The 18,179-nt window shown below is 42.0% G+C and overlaps 1 protein-coding gene across 4 annotated transcripts in view; it reads left to right on the top strand.

The window, feature by feature from the left end:
- srebf1 (sterol regulatory element binding transcription factor 1) overlaps nt 1–18,179 on the top strand; it is a 46,012-nt gene that overhangs the window by 20,887 nt on the left and 6,946 nt on the right. For all 4 annotated transcript variants that reach the window (XM_078417851.1, XM_078417852.1, XM_078417854.1 and 1 more), the window contains 8 exons: nt 962–1,160; nt 2,099–2,280; nt 5,874–6,135; nt 7,820–7,986; nt 12,685–12,853; nt 14,096–14,204; nt 14,948–15,057; nt 16,546–16,678. In XM_078417851.1, the coding sequence (XP_078273977.1) occupies nt 962–1,160; nt 2,099–2,280; nt 5,874–6,135; nt 7,820–7,986; nt 12,685–12,853; nt 14,096–14,204; nt 14,948–15,057; nt 16,546–16,678 (1,331 nt within the window). The remainder of the gene's footprint in view (nt 1–961; nt 1,161–2,098; nt 2,281–5,873; nt 6,136–7,819; nt 7,987–12,684; nt 12,854–14,095; nt 14,205–14,947; nt 15,058–16,545; nt 16,679–18,179) is intronic.

Raw genomic sequence — 18,179 nt, 5'->3', positions numbered from 1 at the left:
TTTTCCCATCCTTGCTCTGTCCAGGATGAAACTGGATGAGAGCCTAGAAGTATTAAATGAATAAATTGAAAATCAGAGGTTTGGTCAACCATGGTAGAGTGAAGCCACAGGTAAGGGTGGATGAAGAAGTCTCAGAGGCACTTTTGTGGAATGTTTCATCGTCAGCAAATGCTACCACTCTCCTCCAAGAAGGAATTGGGAGAATAGAGTGGAGTCCATACAGGCGGCAGAGTTAGAACGGTTAAGGTAGCTCTGGGGGCTTTGGGCTTGTCATGGATGGTTCTGACCAGCCTATCCCTGAGTTTGTGACAGAGGTCCAGAGGGGGAATTGAACAGTCGAGATAGACCAAGAGAGGGTGAGTAAAGGGTTGGAATTAGCACAAAAAGTCAGAAGAGGCTTGAGCCTACATACATTCCCATAACTACATCTTTGATCTGGAGAAAGTGAGCAGAGTTGAAGGAGAAGTTGTCCTTGCATTGAACAAGTTTGGCCAAATGCATAAGTCGGTGGAGGGGAACTATTTGGGCTTTGTTCAAGGTGCATTGAATATATTGGTGCATTGTACTGTATAAATATTTTAATTCAGATGGGGACTGTTTGAATTATTATTTTTAAAGAAAGCCATAAAATGCAATTTATTTGAGTACGTTTATCTACAAATCCAGTGAAAGGTGAAGTTACTAACATTTGAGAGATTAGAAACCATTTTATACTTACAATTGGTAACTCATTTCCCTGTACCTTAATGGTACATGTGACAATAAACTGACCTTGAAACCTTGAAACAATTGTAAATGGTTGCTATAAAGTTCATTGTGATGTGAATTATAAAGCATATGTCAAACCAGAACAATAAATTAAGCTTAAAAAAAATCTTTGTATTAATAGTCCTGAGAGTTGCATCAATGCAGTGATTACTCTGATGTATTATGACTCATAGTGAATTCTGTTAACTTCTAGATGTCCGTTAAACAAGAGCAAACACTGCAAACCGGTGTTGGTATGTTGGATCGATCCAGGATAGTACTTTGTACCTTTGTATTCCTTTGCCTTTCTTTTAACCCACTGGCGTCATTGATGGGTGGGTCAGACATCAGGTCAATGGAGAATGAAGAATATCATGGAGCAGGCAGAAGCATGCTGGGATTTTCTGTAGAAGGTAAGTGATTCAAAGCAAATAAACAAAATCTTTTACTCTGCAATATACATTTGCACGTGAAAGATGTTAGATGAAAAGGAGTATGAAACACAAACACAGGCATGATCTTTTAGCCTGATGAATGACCTTTTTGCATGCTGCATATTTCTGACATGATGGATATATTTGTGCTTCATTTGGCCAGAAGCCTAGAACTGCGAAGATGGACGCTTATGCTGTTCCTGACCACTGTCCCCTATAACTTGCAATCCAGGAATGACTTTGCCCTCTAAAGTTTCTGCAATTACCTTTCATGACAAACTACGGAATGAAATAGATGTTGGGAGGGACTCTTAGAGCATAATTTAAACCTGCATCAGTATCTCTTTTATGTCACTGAGCATAAAGTATTAAAGCCCTTCATCAATGTATCTTTCAATTTAAAAAAACCCGCGACAGTGTTAGCAAGGACTCTATTTTTAGCTGGTTTTACTTTTGTACTATCCAGCTCTTTGACAATTCTTTTCAAACCTTTTCGTATTCTCCCAATAGGTTGCTTTTCCCTTGCAAGTTTGTCAATGGTTAATTGAAATAAGTGCTATTTTCCCGTAGAAAGTTGAAAAGCAACTGCAGCTATTTTTTTAATTACATTAATTTGCACTTGAGTTAAAGCTGGTAATTTTCTATATTTGAGGGCTACCTTTTTAACTGACCTGAACAGTATTGCTATGTTGAATTGTGAAGATGGATGTGACTGTTCTCTTTTTTGTTCTGGAAGCTTGTATGGATAACTGCACAAGTTTCCCATGGTGGACTAATCCACGTAAGTGTGTGTTGAGGTGGACATTTAGGTGGATTAAGCGTCTCCTTGTTTTATTCTGTGGTACATTGTTACTGTTTGGCACAATAACTAATTTGCCTAACTAATAATTTTTGGAGATTTTGTTTTTCCCCAATAGCTGCTTCTAGCTGGTTTTCCTGGCTGTGGCCAACACTGATCCTATGGTTAATTAATGGAATAATGGTCCTGATCGTATTCATTAAGATCTTTGTCTACGGCGAGCCGGTCACTAGGCTACACTCTGAGTCGTCTGTCTTGTTTTGGAGGCACCGCAAACAGGCGGATCTGGACCTGGCAAGGGTAAGGATGGTTTGGCTAAGCAAATGCTGGTCTATTCTTTATATGGTTGACTTACCATGGATAAAAGTTTGCCTTCCCTCACCATTCTTTTGTTTTTGCAGCAATTACTTAAAATTTGCACCTTCCTATTTACTGGAACCAAGTTGAAACCTTTAATTTATGAAGTCCAAAGTAAGCCTGAACAATAATATACATTAAAAATCTTTGGTGCATGTTCCCATGCATTAGAGTGATGGTACACAGTAATGGATAGCAGGAGAGGTGCTGTGCCAGTTTGGTGAAAGGCCCAGGTATCTAATAGTCCAACAAACAAAAAATGCTAGAAACACTTAGCAGAACGGGTAGTACCTCATGTTATTTTTCATACTACATGGCTTGGATGGAGGCTGTTCAGCCCATCGCGATGATATTAACTCTAAGGGCAATCCCATTAGTATTGTTTGCCCACGGTTCCTCGTGTAGACATCTTGTTGGGAGTGAACGGGTTGGGCTAAAGGGCCTGTTTCCGTCCTGTATGATTCTATGATGTAACTATTAACTGATCCACCTACCTAGGAGAGGCAATTTTCTGTAGCCTACCAATCCGCATGAACTTGGGGTGAGGGAGAATCCTGGAGAACCGAGGAAAACCCACCTGGGCATAGTAGGAATGTGCAAACTCCAATGGATAAGTCTGGATGTCACGATTGAACACCAGTCACTGGATCTGTAAGCTTGCTACACCACTTGCACTGCCACAGCACAGCCCTGTGGAGAGAGAAATGTAGTCAACATTTCTAGTTAGTATCCTTTATCGGAACTAGAAAATTGAGAAAACAAGCCCATTTTGTTGCAGGGAGGGAAGGGGTGAAAAGAACAAAGCAAGTCTTTGTGATCTAGTGTGGCCATGGTGTCTGGGTCATACAAAGGCCTTTGTGTCTTTAGTTAATCATTAAATGAAGACATTTGGTGGGGGGGGGGGGGGGGGGTGGGGGTGGGGGAACAAAAGAACATGTTGGAACAGTGAGATGCACAGCAGTTGCTGGAAATCTGAAACAGAGTGCTGGAAACATCAGCAGATTTTTTTGTTGTTGTTTAGTTTAGAGATACATGGTGCCCACCGGGTCCGCGCCGACCAGCAAGTTAATGTCCCCGCATATTAACACTATCCTATACCCACTAGGGACAATTTTTACATTTACCAAGCCAATTAACTTACGTACCTGTACGTCTTTGGAGTGTGGGAGGAAACCGAAGATCTCGGAGAAAACCCAAGCAGAGTACGGGGAGAAAGTACAAATTCCATACAGACAGCACCCGTAGTTGGGATAGAACCCGGGTCTCCAGCGCTGCATTCGCTGTAAGGCAGCAACGCTACCGCTGCGCCAGCGTGCTCCCCAAAACGAAAGATGAGACAGCATCTTTTGTTTTATTTCTCTCTCACTCTCTCTGACATCCCTTTATCTGATAACTGGATAGTTCTGCAAATGATCATTACCTGATGGTTTGCAGTAGGTTTGTAGTAGATGTCGGTCACTAGTCTGTTTCCGCTACTCTACCTCCGCTACATTGACGACTGCATTGGTGCTACCTCTTGTACCCATGCAGAACACACTGACCATAAATTTCACCACTAATTTCCATCCTGCTCTTAAATATACTTGGACCATCTCCGACATTTCCTTACCGTTTCTGGATCTTACCATCTCCATCACAGGAGACAGACTAGTGACCGACATCTACAAACCTACTGGCTCCCATGGCTATCTTGACTAAACTTCTTCCCTCCCTGTTTCCTGTAAAAACTTCCAATTCCTCCGTCTCCGCCGCATCTGTGCCCAGGATGAGGTGTTTCACACTAGTGCATCACAGTTGTCCTCATTCTTTAGGGAACGGGGGTTCCCCTCTTCCATTATAGATGAGGCTCTCACTAGGGTCTCCTCTATATCCCGTAGCTCCGCTCTTGCTTCCCCCCCCCTCTCCTCATTCGTAACAAGGATAGAGTCCTCCTTGTCTTCGCCTTCCACCCCATCAACCGTCGTATACAACAAATTATCCTCCAACATTTCCGTCACCTCCAAAGGGATCCCACTACTGGCCACATCTTCCCATCTCCACCCCTTTCTGCTTTCCGCAGAACCATTCCCTCCGTAACTCCCTGGTCCACACGTCCCTTCCCATCCAAACCACCCCCTCCCCAGGTACTTTCCCATGCAACCACAGGAGATGCAACACCTGTCCCTTTACCTCCCCCCTCGACTCCATCCAAGGACCCAAACAGTCTTTCCAGGTGAGGCAGAGGTTCACCTGCACCTCCTTCAACCTCATCTATTGTATCCGCTGTTCGACATGTCAACTTTTCTACATCGGCGAGACCAAACGCTGGCTCGGTGATCGTTTTGCTCAACACCTTCGCTCAGTCCGCCTTAACCAACCTGATCTCCCAGTGGCTCAGCACTTCAACTCCCCCTCCCAATTCCAGTGTGACCTTTCTGTCATGGGCCTCCTCCATTGTCATAGTGAGGCCCAGCGCAAATTGGAAGAACAGCATCTCGTATTTCGCTTGGGCAGTTTACACTCCAGCGGTATGAACATTGACTTCTCTAACTTCAGATAGTTCCTCTGTCCCTCTCTTTTCCCTCCCCCTTCCCAGCTCTCCCATTGTCTTCCTGTCTCCTACTACATCCTATCTTTGTCCCGCCCCCTCCCCTGACATCAGACTGAAGAAGGGTCTCGACCCGAAATGTCACCCAGGAATGGGTGGCGTTTTGGGTTGAGATGGCTGCATTTCAGATCGGATCTGAAGAACGGTCTTGACCCCAAATGTCACCTATTACTTCTCTCCCGAAATGCTGCCTGACCCGCTGAGTTACTCCAGCATTTTGTGTCTACCTTGTTGTTCATCCATGTTACTTGCTTGGTGTATAGGTTCTAAATAACTTGAAGATAGACACAAAGTGCTGGAGTAACTCAGCGAGACAGGCAGTATCTCTGGAGAGAAGGAATAGGTGATGTTTCGGGTCAAGACCCTTCTTCACACCCGATCTGAAACACAGACGTCTCAACCCAAAACGTCACCCGCTCCTTCTGTCCAGAGATGCAGCCTGTCTCGCTGAGTTACTCCAGCGTTTTGTGCCTACCTTCGATTTAACCCAGCATCTGTAGTTCTTTCCTACCTAAATAATTTGATCTCTTTTGTAAGAATAGTTAAAGTTATGATTTATCTTGGTGAACCTAACGTTACTTAGATCAGTCTGGGATATTTGTAGATAGCAACAATGGACTTAAGCACTGCTGAACAAAAGAATGAAAATCGAATTGATTTCCATTGCCAATTGCAGTCAGGAGTTCCATATGCTGAGGAAGGTTTGTGGTCAGAGATAGAGGGGAAAGGAAGAGTTTACCTAGTCTGTGATGCCACATGACCTCCTGACATTTACTCTGACTAGGCTTGCCAGTAGCATGCTCACGGAGCAATATTACGCTTGGAGCTACATGCCAGTAGAATGCGGTGGTTTCCGTTGCAAATAAAAAGAAAAGGGCTATATTTTTTTTTAACGTGTGGTAGTAGTTTGAAATCTCTGTGGAAAAGTAACAGTCCATGTTTTTATTAGGGAGATTTTGCACAGGCTTCCCAGAACCTCTGGATTTGTTTGAAAGCGTTGGGGCGTCCCCTGCCAACTTCCAATTTAGATTTTGCCTGCAGCCTAATGTGGAATGTCATCCGACATATTCTGCAGCGACTATGGATCGGCCGCTGGTTTGCAGCACAGGCTGGTGGTTTCAGACAGGACCAAGAGCTGAAGGACGACATGAAGAAATGCACTCAAGAGGCTGCGCTGGTCTATCACAAGCTGCAGCAGCTTCACATGACTGGTATGTAATCCATACAAAACTGAAGGAATATTGGAATAATATTGAGTGTACATCAGATTAGTTCACAAATTATGAAATAAGTCTTGACAGTCTACCATTTTAGTGGTTCCCGACAACAAGAAAAAAATTGAATTTATAGTCAGTTAACTTCACCATATTGTGAATCCATTCGGAGGAAGGCATAAATATTGGGAAAGAACTGGTTCAATAATCAATAGAATGATATTGCACTCCAGTATCAAATGATCCAAACTCAGTCATTCCCTAGCCAACCATAGGTTTACTGGTCCCAGTTAGAATGCCACCTATCTGCCAGGAGTGGTGTTGGAAGCAGTTACGACAGTGGCGACTAAGAGGTTTTTAGATGTGCATGTGGAATTGCATAGGGATGGAGAGATATGAATTGCATGCAGGCAGAGGTTATTTTAACTTGACATCATGTTCGACACAGACTTCGTGGGCCAAAGAATTTGTACCTGTGCTGTATTGTTCTATGTTCCATTGCACCACAGCGGGCAAATTGGATTCTATACCTGTGGCTCCTGCTTGAAAATGCAGGTTAATGATAGATAAAGCCGATTTTTGAGTTTGTTGGTGAAAGAAGGAAATTACATTTATATCATACCTTGTATTCTCCATAGTCAATTGATTATTTTTGAAATATGTTTGCTTTTGTAATGAAGGATACACATCACTCAGTTACACAATAAAAGCAACAAATGAGGTAATGACGAGAGGGTTGGTAAGAAAACCAGTGGAAATTCCATGCTCTTCCATGGCAGGATGTAGTCTTCAAAGCCCTTGAGATGTGGGATTTAATGGCACATATAGTTTTAACGCCCTTGGTGCTTGGTGGCCTCCATCCTGTTGTGTTCAGAATTTTAAACAATTGTAGAGATTGTCAGGAAACAAGTTTCAACTCGTTAGTTTTAGTTTTTTGGGGAATGTGAACACATTTACTATTGGTCCCAGTCTCTTACTTGGTTGACTGTTGGGAGGTCTAATTGGATCATTGCCACTTCGACACGTGACTGGTAACAACTCTGCTCTAGAACTGGCATTTCCACTTAGTAAATTACCTGTACAATGGAGCTTTGGTGGAGTAACTGGAAATTGGGGAGAAGTTCTAACATGTCTCTATATTCTTGTACATATTTAATGTAGAGATAGATTTATATTTTAAAGACTGAAAATTAAGGGTTATGGGGAATTGGCACAGAAGAGAATTTGAGGCCAGTGTAGATCAGTCATGTTCATATTAAATGGTAGAGCAGGTTTGAGAGGTCTGATGGCCTATTCCTGCTCCGATTTTTCTTGAATTTTCTTGCACAAAGGGTACTGCACTGCAGTGTATTCCAGTTTGTAAAGCTAACCGTCTAGAAAAGGAAATAATAGAACAAAGTAAGGAGCTTGTGAACATTTTGATGAAAGCAATTGTCCCTTTTTATTGTGACAGAAATGTGCTAGCAAAAATTCAGTTGTACATATTTAGCTTTCTCAGGTTGTGGGATTCCATTATGAATAATGCAGACCCATTGAGTGGATGGGGTGCTGGGTATTGCTAGCAGTATAAACGATACTAAGATTTTTTTTTTGGCGGTATTTTACTAATTTATTCTTGCATTACCTTATTTACAAGTATGGATTTGTTATTAACAGCCGTCTTGTTTCTTGTAACTCTTAGGCAAATTGGTTGGCAGCTACTTATCTGCAATTAACATGGCATTGAGTGCAATAAACCTTGCTGAATGTGCTGGAGATGCTATCTCTGTTGCCACTATGGCAGAGATGTACGTGGCAGCAGCAATTCGTATTAAAATCAGCCTGCACAGAAGGCTCCATTTCATGACCGTGAGTAGATATTTATGTGTTCTCTTATATTTGTTGAAAGATACTGAATTGGCAAGTCTGAGCTATGGCACATCTTCCCTTAAGCTTTCTGTTGATGTTTGCTATAGAATGTGCCATCTGTGTCTGTGTGTATGGACACATGGGAGGCACGGGTTAGAATATGATTATGTTTGGCATCAAAGCTTCACACTTCCAATCTGGTAACACTGCGAGGACATGTATGTGAACAGGTTTCCACAGTTGCTTGGCCACCTTCTATCAGAATTGAGCAAGTTAGTAAGTCTCAGAGAAAAAGGAAGGAGTGGACATAGCAAAGGGATTGTCTGTGAGGGGTGAAGGCCAGGGGAAACTGATGAAGTGGCAGTTCAGCTAGCAGTAAGAGGAGGGTAAAGTCTTACTAATTGCAAATGTTCAATCTTTGGTCTTCCCCTTTAGTGTAGACATTCCCTTAGTTTCTTCCACACATTCAAATTAAAAACACACTTGTTTCCTAGTTCTAATGAAAAATTATTGACCTCAAACGTTAACTCTCTTTTTCTCTGAACAGACGGTGCTTGATTGGATGAGTATTTTCTGCATTTTCTGTTTTTATTTTGGATTTCAAAATCTTTAGTTTTTTGCTTTACAAAACTTTAAAGCTAAGCAGGGTGCTGGTTAGTAATGTAAAGGGAGATCGGAGCATGATAGTGGTGGAGAGCAGGGTTCCGGAGGTACTACCTTCAAGGGATTTGGTTACTGGAATTGATGGAATACTGGATATGTGGAGAGTGGAATCAGACTGAATGAATATTAAAAGAGAAGAGACTAAAATTCGATACAAAAAGCAGTGAATATACAGAGTAGGAAGGAACTGCAGGTGGTGGTTTACACCGAAGATAGACCACAAATGCTGGAATAACTCAGCAGGACAGGCATCATCCCTGGAGCGAAGGAATGGGTGATGTTTCAGGTCAATGCCCTTCTTCAGACTGTGTCAGGGGAGAGGGAGACGAGATATGGAGGGGTAAGGAGTGAAAATGACATATCAAAGCAGACGATGATAAGGAAATGTAGATTGGTTCATTAGCTGAGGGGTAGATGACAAGAAGGCACACAATCAGTAAAATTAACCAGAAGAAACATGTCCTCAGTGAAACTAGTCAAAGAACTAGTGGGGGACGGAGAGAGAGGGAAAGCAATGGTTACTTGAAGTTAGAGAAATCAATATTCTTGCCGCTGGGTTGTAAGCTGCCCAAATGAAATATGAGGTGCTGTTCCTCCAATTTGCATTGGGCCTCATTCTGACAATGGGGGAGGCCAGGACGGAAACATCAGTGTGGGTATGGGAGGGGGAGTTAAAGAGTTTAGCAATCGGGAGATCACACAGGTCTAGGCAGACTGAACGTGGGTGTTCAGTGAAATGATCGCTGGGCCTGCGCTTGGTCTTGCCAAAAAATGAGTGCTAAGTTTTGTTGCTAAAGATTCTGGGATTCTTGACTTTTAAAAAAGGTAGACAAAATGGAAATAAAACAAAAACAAAGTTTCTGAAAAAGTCAGAAGGTCAGGCAGCTACAGAACAGGGTTGGTGTTGCTAGACAATAGTTTTAAGTCCCTGGAAGAGGTGGGAGGAGCAATGGCTTTTATAGACTGCATGTAAAATATAGACAGTAAGGAGAAAAGATTTTGGTCCATAAAATGCTGATAGACTTGTTATGTTTGAAATTGCAGAATAATAAGAGGAATTAAAGACTGGTAGGAGTAATTTAGTAACCCCTTATCAGTAGTAATCAAAATATAGGAATGGGTTTAAAATCAGAAGACTTGGAGCATTAATCATGGTGAGCTTTTTATCACCAAATAGATTAGAATAATTGGCAACAGTAACATGAGGAAGAATTTGTGGAAGATGATTTTCTGAGTGCGGGAGCTATTTATTTTGTATCTAGAATTGTGTTGATATAATAGAAATCCTTGGGAAGATTGATCATTATATGATGGAATTTAGTATTGGTTGATCTTGTTGAGATCTTCAGAAACTAATTGGCTTTGCTTAAATTGTAGAACCTAGATCACCAGAAAGCACAAAGTTGCAGAGGTAGATTGGAAAATTAGATTAATAGATCAGGCATTGATAAGGAAACCCAAATATTTAAATGAATAACTCCTAAATCACAGAGAAAAAGTTTTTATTCTGAAAAGTGTAAACCTCCAATGACCAGCTAGAAAAAATAACTGAAGTGGTAGATTAAAGAAGTATCTTGCATTGTTGCAAACCTAAAAGGTGACGCTGGTTGATGCTTTATAAACCAACAAAGAATAACTGAAATTGCTTTAAAGAAAACAGAACAAAAATATAAGAGTATTTTGCATGTATTGGGCTTTATCAGTCACAGTATAGCGTATAGTAGCTAGGACATTATGGTACAATTGTACAAGACGTTTGTGAGGCCACACTTGGGGAACTGTTCTGTTTTGGTCACCCTGCCATGGGAAGGAAACCATTAAGTTGGAAAGAGTGCAGAGAAGATTTGTGAGGATGTTGACAGGACTTGGGCTGAGTTATAGGAACAGGTTGGGCAAGCTAGGACTTTATTCCTTGGCATGCAGGAGGCTCAGGGGTGATCTTATAGAGGTATTTAAAATCATGATGGGGAGTAGATAGGGAATAGAACAGTTTTTTACATGGGACAGGAGAATCAAAAAGAAGAGGACATATGTTCATATGTGCTCAGTCTGAAAAAGAGTCTTGACATGAAACGTCACCCAATCCTTCTCTCTGGAGATGCTGCCTGTCCCACTGAGTTACTCCAGCATTATGTATTTGAATAGATAGAAGACATTCAGTAAAGTGCTTCTCCCAATTAGTCTTGATGTAATTGAGAATTGGTTAATGAAGAAATACATTCGGAGTAGGATTCAAAGATAATTTTTAGGATGAAATGGTATAACTGGAGAAATGCTGCAAGGATCATTGCTTGGGCTTTATATCAATATTAATGATTCAGATGAGGAGACTGCATGATATATCCAAGTGTAGTGACAATAAGGCACCCTCGGGTCGGAGCCTCTAGTCGGAGTCGGGGCCTCGGAGGTCAGAGTCTGCAGCCGGCAGAGCCTGGGTTGGCGGAGCCCATGTCTGGGGCCTGAGTCGGTCTCATGGAGGCCTCCGGCGGGGACCCAGAAGCAATAGGCTTGTATACACTGGAATTTAGAAGGGTGAGAGGGGATCTTATTGAAACATATAAGATTATTAAGGGGTTGGACACGTTAGAAGCAGGAAACATGTTCCCAATGTTGGGGGAGTCCAGAACCAGGAGCCACAGTTTAAAAATAAGGGGTAGGCCATTTAGAACGGAGATGAGGAAACACTTTTTCAGTCAGAGAGTTGTAAATCTGGAATTCTCTGCCTCAGAAGGCAGTGGATGGCAATTCTCTGAATGCATTCAAGAGAGAGCTGGATAGAGCTCTTAAGGATAGCGGAGTCAGGGGGTTGGGGAGAAGGCAGGAACGGGGTACTGATTGAGAATGATCAGTCATGATCACATTGAATGTTGGTGCTGGCTCGAAGGGCCGAATGGCCTACTCCTACACCTATTGTCTATTGATAGTGGAGAGGTTGGTGCGGCAGTCAATGGGGGCTCCGACCGATGGATGAGGATGGACCAAATGGAGTGAGGGCGCCGCAACCAAGGGAAGGAACAAAGGAGGACCCAGCATGGGGGGGACCGCCCAGAGGGAGGGAAAGAGCAATGGGGACCCAGCGTGGGGGGAACGCCGTGAGGGAGGGGAGGGGGGAAAAACAAAGATAGACCTAGTGTGGGATACTTGGCACTTTGAAAACGCCCCTTATGTGGCGATTATTGCATTCATTCATTCTTGTGAGGAGGCACAAAAGAAGCATCTCTACAAGATCTGGTCTAATTGTTTTCCTGGTTAGGTATAAAATAGCATAACGGTCATGTTTGTACAGAAAAACGTAAAAATGTAAGGAAAAAAAGCAATATGAACTTCAACCTCGGTTGTGCGAGAAATCAGGGAAACAAAAACAACAGCAAATTACTTATGCGTGCTGTTTGTGTTGGAGAATTGTAGTCCCTCCATCACTTCATGACTCTCAGTGCCTTGTGCTGCTCCTGTCCAATAGAGGGAGGAGGCAGGCTGCACTCCACTGCCTTCATGGTTCAGTTGAAGGCTCTTGTTTTACTTGCATGTTCGTGATTCTGCTTTCCTACCTTTTGATACATCCACGAGGAAGTCCAAGTCTATTTAATGATTTTACCGAACTTTTATTATTTTATGTACCCTTATACCAGTGAGCAGTGATTTCTCCCATAAGCCCATTTAAAATGAGAAATGGCGGAAAACTTGCAACGTTGCTGTTTTATTTGCAAGTTCCCATTGTTTTGGCAATGCCTGTTTAACACATCAGGAAAACTGTCTATTTATGATTGCATGTATCTCTTTAATACTTGAAGCTTAGGGATGAAAGTGATGGCTGGGATTATGGGTTTGGTGTAAAAAACGATGTCGCAGTCAAAGCCTGTCTTATTTGAGATGGTTGCTGGATGGTGATCAGGGGCAGGAACCATTTCCCCGTGCCACTGCTTGGCTAAAATGAGTTAACTCAGCATAGAGTAATTCAACGTTTTATACTGTTTAATTAATTTGGCCTTTTGATTCTTATCTGTGTTAAGATCTCTATTTATCTTTGTCATGCAGCGAATCTTTCTGAGCAGTGCCAGGCAAATCTGTCTGTCACAGAGCGGAACCATACCACCTGCAATGAAATGGCTGTGCCATCCTCAGGGCCATAGGTTCTTTGTTGATGAGGACTGGACTGTTAAAAGCACCCCTAAAGACAGCATTTATAGTTTTACTGGAAACCCAGGTAACTGAATCATTTATTAACACAAAGAAAAGTTGATGTAATTATCCCAGCCACGTATTGATAGGAGGGTGCATAATGGCATCAGGCACTTTGTATGCTCTGCATTTTCCTTCACTTCATCCATTCCTGAAGATCCTAATTAATGTTGAGTTTCAGTTGAACAGTCACAGCAAACTTACAGCAGCTCGCTCTTGGAGTGAAGCCAAGTAGAAGAATATATTTTATGTTTGTCCCCAGACTAGAATAGCTAGTCAAACCCACAGCAGCTTCGGAAATGTAAAATGTTGGAACAGTTGTGAGCCTTATGGCTCCCTTGGCCAGCTCCGAGATTCAATAAAATCTAAATGATCATCTACTTTGTCTCTTTTCTGCCTGTTTTCTGACTTCCTTAATTCCCTTTCAGTCGAAGATGTATTGTTCTCAACCTGAATAAACTCAGCAACTCTGGATTCATAACTCTTTGTGCTCATCCTACTCAATCCCTCATCGTGGGACACCCACTTTATAAAATACGTTAATCTGCTGTGCCCGACACTGTTTTGTGTGCAACAATGCCAAAATCATCTGAACATTTATTCTCCTCCATTTAAAAATGATTCTACTGTTCTTTCTGCCAAACTAAATATGGTAAAAATCCCATAATCTGGCATGTTTTGAGCTTCAGATATTCCTGGTTATTACACTCCATCTGCTAAACCAGGGTCCTTGCCTCTGCACTCACCCGGGACCCAGTTGCTGCATTCCCTTGAAACTAACTGGGGCCCTGGGCAATTACCTCTAATTCACCTTAGCGCTGGGACCAGGGACCAGAGAGTGCAGGGAAACTCACTGGGGCCTCGGTGAGTTTAAAGGAAGTACTGGTATCGGGGCACTGGTGAGTGGGGAAAAAAGTTTAGCCCTGGTTTAGCAGAGGAAACATGGGTACCAGGGCCCCAGTCAGTCAGATACCTAAACTTCAGGAGTACCAAATAGTTGGATAATGAATTATTTAAATTTTATTGTATACTCGTGTATCCCCAGATTATGTTCCATTTACTAACTTACCTACTCATTCAATCTGTTTGCATCCCTTTGTAGATTCATATTGCATCCTCCTTTTGCTTTACATATTACAGGAGAGGAATGGGAATTAGGATAGATGCTGGAAGATTTGGTCCATATTAATCAGCAGCAAGGGTTGTTGTCATTATTGTAATAACACCCATGGTTTCCATCAATGTTAAATGTATTTTCTCTCCTTAGTTGATCCATTGGCTCAGGTTACTCAGGCTTTCCGAGAACATCTCCTGGAGAAAGCATTGTATTGCATTGCCAAACCGGAGAACAGCAAGCCGGTGACTGGAGAGGGAGGGTGAGTAAAAATTAATGGAGTTGTGTAATCTGTTGGGATGGAGTTGCTGCAAGAATAAAGGGAATAAAGGGTGTGAAAAGCCAGATTGATGTTTTAAGATTTTTCAGCACTAAGATTTGGAAATTTGACCCATGGGCTTCTGACTGAATTGCTTTTACAGTGTACACAGACTTGGCCTAAGCACCAATAATTCATACCTGAGGAAAGAGCTGCTAGAAGTGTTGGAACAGTTTCCATGCAATTCAGTGCCTTTGCCCATCAGCTTTATGTACAATATTGGTGAGATCCTAGGGGTTAAATGGCAACTCCAGTCTATTTAACTGTCATGCTAAGAGCAATGAATTCAGCAATAGTATCAAGAAAGGCACAGACCTGATTTCATAGATAGTTATGTTTCACATCTTTATGTAACAGTCTGTGACTAATGTGATTGTTGAGACTTTGAAGGATGGTAAGGGTACTGCCTCGTCTGTTACTCAATCGAAGGGCCAAATGGCCTCCTCCTGCACCTAGTTTCTCTGTTTCAATCAGAAAAATAATAACAGGAAAAAAGTCTATCAGAGGAATAGTGCATTGTTTGACAGCTGTTATTCCCTATTTATTTTAGTTGCTGCTCTGGATTTTGGAAATGTAGCTATTAAATCGGTTACACAATCCTGCAAATGTATTAAATTGTGACCTTGGACAACCGAGCAAGATCCTGTGCTGATGTCTATTATTCTTTGACGAATTTTCTGTTGCAGAGAATTCTCAGATGCTCTTGAGTACTTACAACTCCTGAATAGTTGCTCTGATGCTGCTGCAATCACCACACAAACCTTTGCCATCGGCTCTAGTATGGCAACTGTCACAGGTTAGCTTTTAATTATTCTTGCAGTTCTTGGACATTGTCTAATTCAAATAATTGATTATTTCAGTTATTCCAGTGCTGTGAATGAAGAGAGAAAAGTGAAGTTCAAGTTTCAGCTCAGCAATTGTTCACTTGATCAGATAAATGACCAAACTTCAATTCTCTCTCTGTCTCTCTCTCTGTCTCTGTCTCTCTCTCTCTCTGTCTCTCTCTATCTCTCTCTCTCTCTGTGTCACTCTCTGTGTCACTCTCTCTGTCTCTCTGTCTGTCTCTCTGTCTCTCTCTCTGTCTCTCTCTGTCTGTCTCTCTCTCTCTCTGTCTGTCTCTCATTCTCTCTCTCTCACTCTCTGTCTCCCTCTGTTTGCCTCCCTCTGTCTGCCTCCCTCTGTCTGCCTCCCTCTGTCTGCCTCCCTCTGCCTGCCTCCCTCTGTCTGCCCCCCTCTCTCAGACACTTCCACAGTGTTGTCCCTTCCACTGCAACCATCACCCCATTTGATCTTGAAATAAAGGGGTTTTATTTAATCTTTTCAGGTGTCAAAGATCATAAATATCAACCATTCTTAAATTCAAACAGATGTCGAGTATCCCAAATTCAATCCTGACCTCTGCTTGTGTGTGCTGTTTGCACATTCTGCCTGTGACAATGATAGTGTGGATTTCCACAGGTGCTCAGGCTTCCTCTCACATCCTCAAGACCTACCTGCGGGTTAATTCACCCCTGAATACTGACCCTGCTGGGAAAAACAGGAAATAATTTAAGCTTGTGAGAGGCAATGGGTTATGTGGAAATAACATGGGGAAGTACAATTGCTCAGAGAGCTATCCTAGACAATGGGCTGTACAGCCTTCATTCATGTCAGAAAGTAATGTGTGGATCCTTTCCAAACTGTGTTTTTGATGCTGTTTCTGTGGCTGGGTATGTTGACCCTGTGCAGTGGACTCATGGACCCATCACTCTGGCTGTATGTTTCTCCAACTATTTGTCACAATCTGCGGGCATGACACTGACTACTTGATTTTTCAACTCAATCTATGAACCCACATCTTCACTCTTAAATTGCATCATTTTATCCACGAAGGACAATTTTGATGAAATGTGATCCGCCTGTTACGCTATTTCTGTTCTCCTTACTACAGGTTCTGCATAACTTGCTGAGTGATTACAGTACTTTGTGCTTTTGGTTTCTGCAATATTTTGCCTATGAACTAGGACAGTTCAGTTGCAACAGTGTGATTGATCTGCTTGGCTTTGTGTGAACCCTGACAGTTGATGTGGGAGGCTGTTTGATATTCAATTATATCAATTACCACACCTTATGTTTTATTTGGCAAACAAGCGACTGGTCCCAAATCAGGACATTGATGCCAGTCATCACTTCTCTGTAATTACACAACTGCACAAACACTTTTATCTTCCTGTACATATGGCTTTGTGCCCACCTGGGCTATGTTACTTTTGATTTTAATGTTTGGTGTTCATCATATTCATAGGCATGGATCCAGTCATGAAGTGGTGGACTTCCATGATTGTTGTTGCCATCAACTGGTTGCAAGGTGATGATGAGGCAGCAGAGCGTCTGTATCCTATGGTGGAATGCATGCCAAAGCCACTGCATGCAACAGAGTAGGTGCCATTGCCTAAATTATCTCCACATAACCTCTTCTACAGTATCTTGAACAATGTTGTTTTAGCCCAGAGTGTTTTAAGATTAACTAACTTAACTTGATCATTTGATGGTTCCAAACGTATAAGATTCAGTATCAGTTCTAATTGTGTAACACCACAGCTTCTAATTTAAGCTTGTGCTTAACTATAGTATTATCGTTTCCACCACCAAATAGATTTGTAATCTCATGTTAAAATCCATCTAATGTTGTAATTGCATTATTACTGTGTAGCATTGCGGGGAGTGGTGGGGAAGGTGGCTGAGGATATCAAATATACTCTCTGTTTGGAATATGGTAAGAATTTTAGATGACTGATAACTGTGCAAAGGAACATCAAAATCTTATTTCGCTTTTATTCAATCACAGGGCATGGGTGTTGGTCAGGTCAACATTTATTGACGGTCCCCAGTACTTGCCCAATGTGGGTGCAGCATACATTCACCAGACTAATTTCAAAGATGACGTGGTCATGATATGAGGAAAGATAGCTCCAAGCATGCTAATAGAGGCTTGCATGCTAATTTACGGCTGTTCAGTTTATGGAAATGTACCCTTATAGAAGTCACAACAATCTGATATATACAAATTTAAATTCACACTCGCAGCATTTGCGTGGAAATTAATGTAGATAAATTGGTACAAAATCTTTTTTTCAACTGACATTTCTTGACACAATCACGATGACATTACTTCGTATCATGGGAAATTACGATATCACCTTAGTGCACCGTTTTCCTGAGCACTAAAGATATCGGAGAATGTTGGGATCTCGCAGCGCAGACATGGGGGATAGAATCTTTCAGTCTTTTTGAACAGTGGAGTAGCCTTGAGAAATTTTATGCCCTTCTCTGCCATCTGTATTTTATTTTGCTTGCTCATTTGTTAAGAAGGTGGTGGTAATGGACCTTAATGTATGTCAACAATTTACGTGGAAAAGGTACTTGTACTATTTTGAGGAAGTTCTGGGATTTTATCCATGAAAACAGATGGGTAACTTGGTGATATTCCCTTGTACAGGTGCTCCTTAGCTTACTATGGGGTTCCGTTCCGAGAAACCCATCGAAAACCGAAAATATTGTAAATCGAAAGCATTTAATACACGCGATCACATGGCCGGAAGCGAGCTGCGGCTCGCTACAGGTCGCTGCCATTTGCACCATCGCAAAGTTGAAATATCGCAAGTCGAAGCATCGTAAGCCGGGGAGCACCTGTATCTCTTCTACTCTTGTCCTGAGTGTTCAAGAATATGGATTGTGAAGTACTGTAATAAAAAACTTGGTGAATTTGAGTGCATTTTATTAGGTGGCAGATGGTGAAACTAATGGAATGGTAGATATTCTTCGATCACTAATAACATTGATGAAGGCAGAGCAGTAGACATGGTTCACATGCGGGACTGGCAGCATCTTGTCCCGCTGAGTTACTCCAGCATTTTGTGTCTACCTTCGATTTAAACC

Source organism: Rhinoraja longicauda, chromosome 21 (assembly GCF_053455715.1).
Source record: "Rhinoraja longicauda isolate Sanriku21f chromosome 21, sRhiLon1.1, whole genome shotgun sequence".
Classification (NCBI taxonomy): domain Eukaryota; kingdom Metazoa; phylum Chordata; class Chondrichthyes; order Rajiformes; family Arhynchobatidae; genus Rhinoraja; species Rhinoraja longicauda.
Note: the sequence above shows the minus strand (reverse complement) of the source record. Positions and strands in the feature narration are given on the sequence as shown.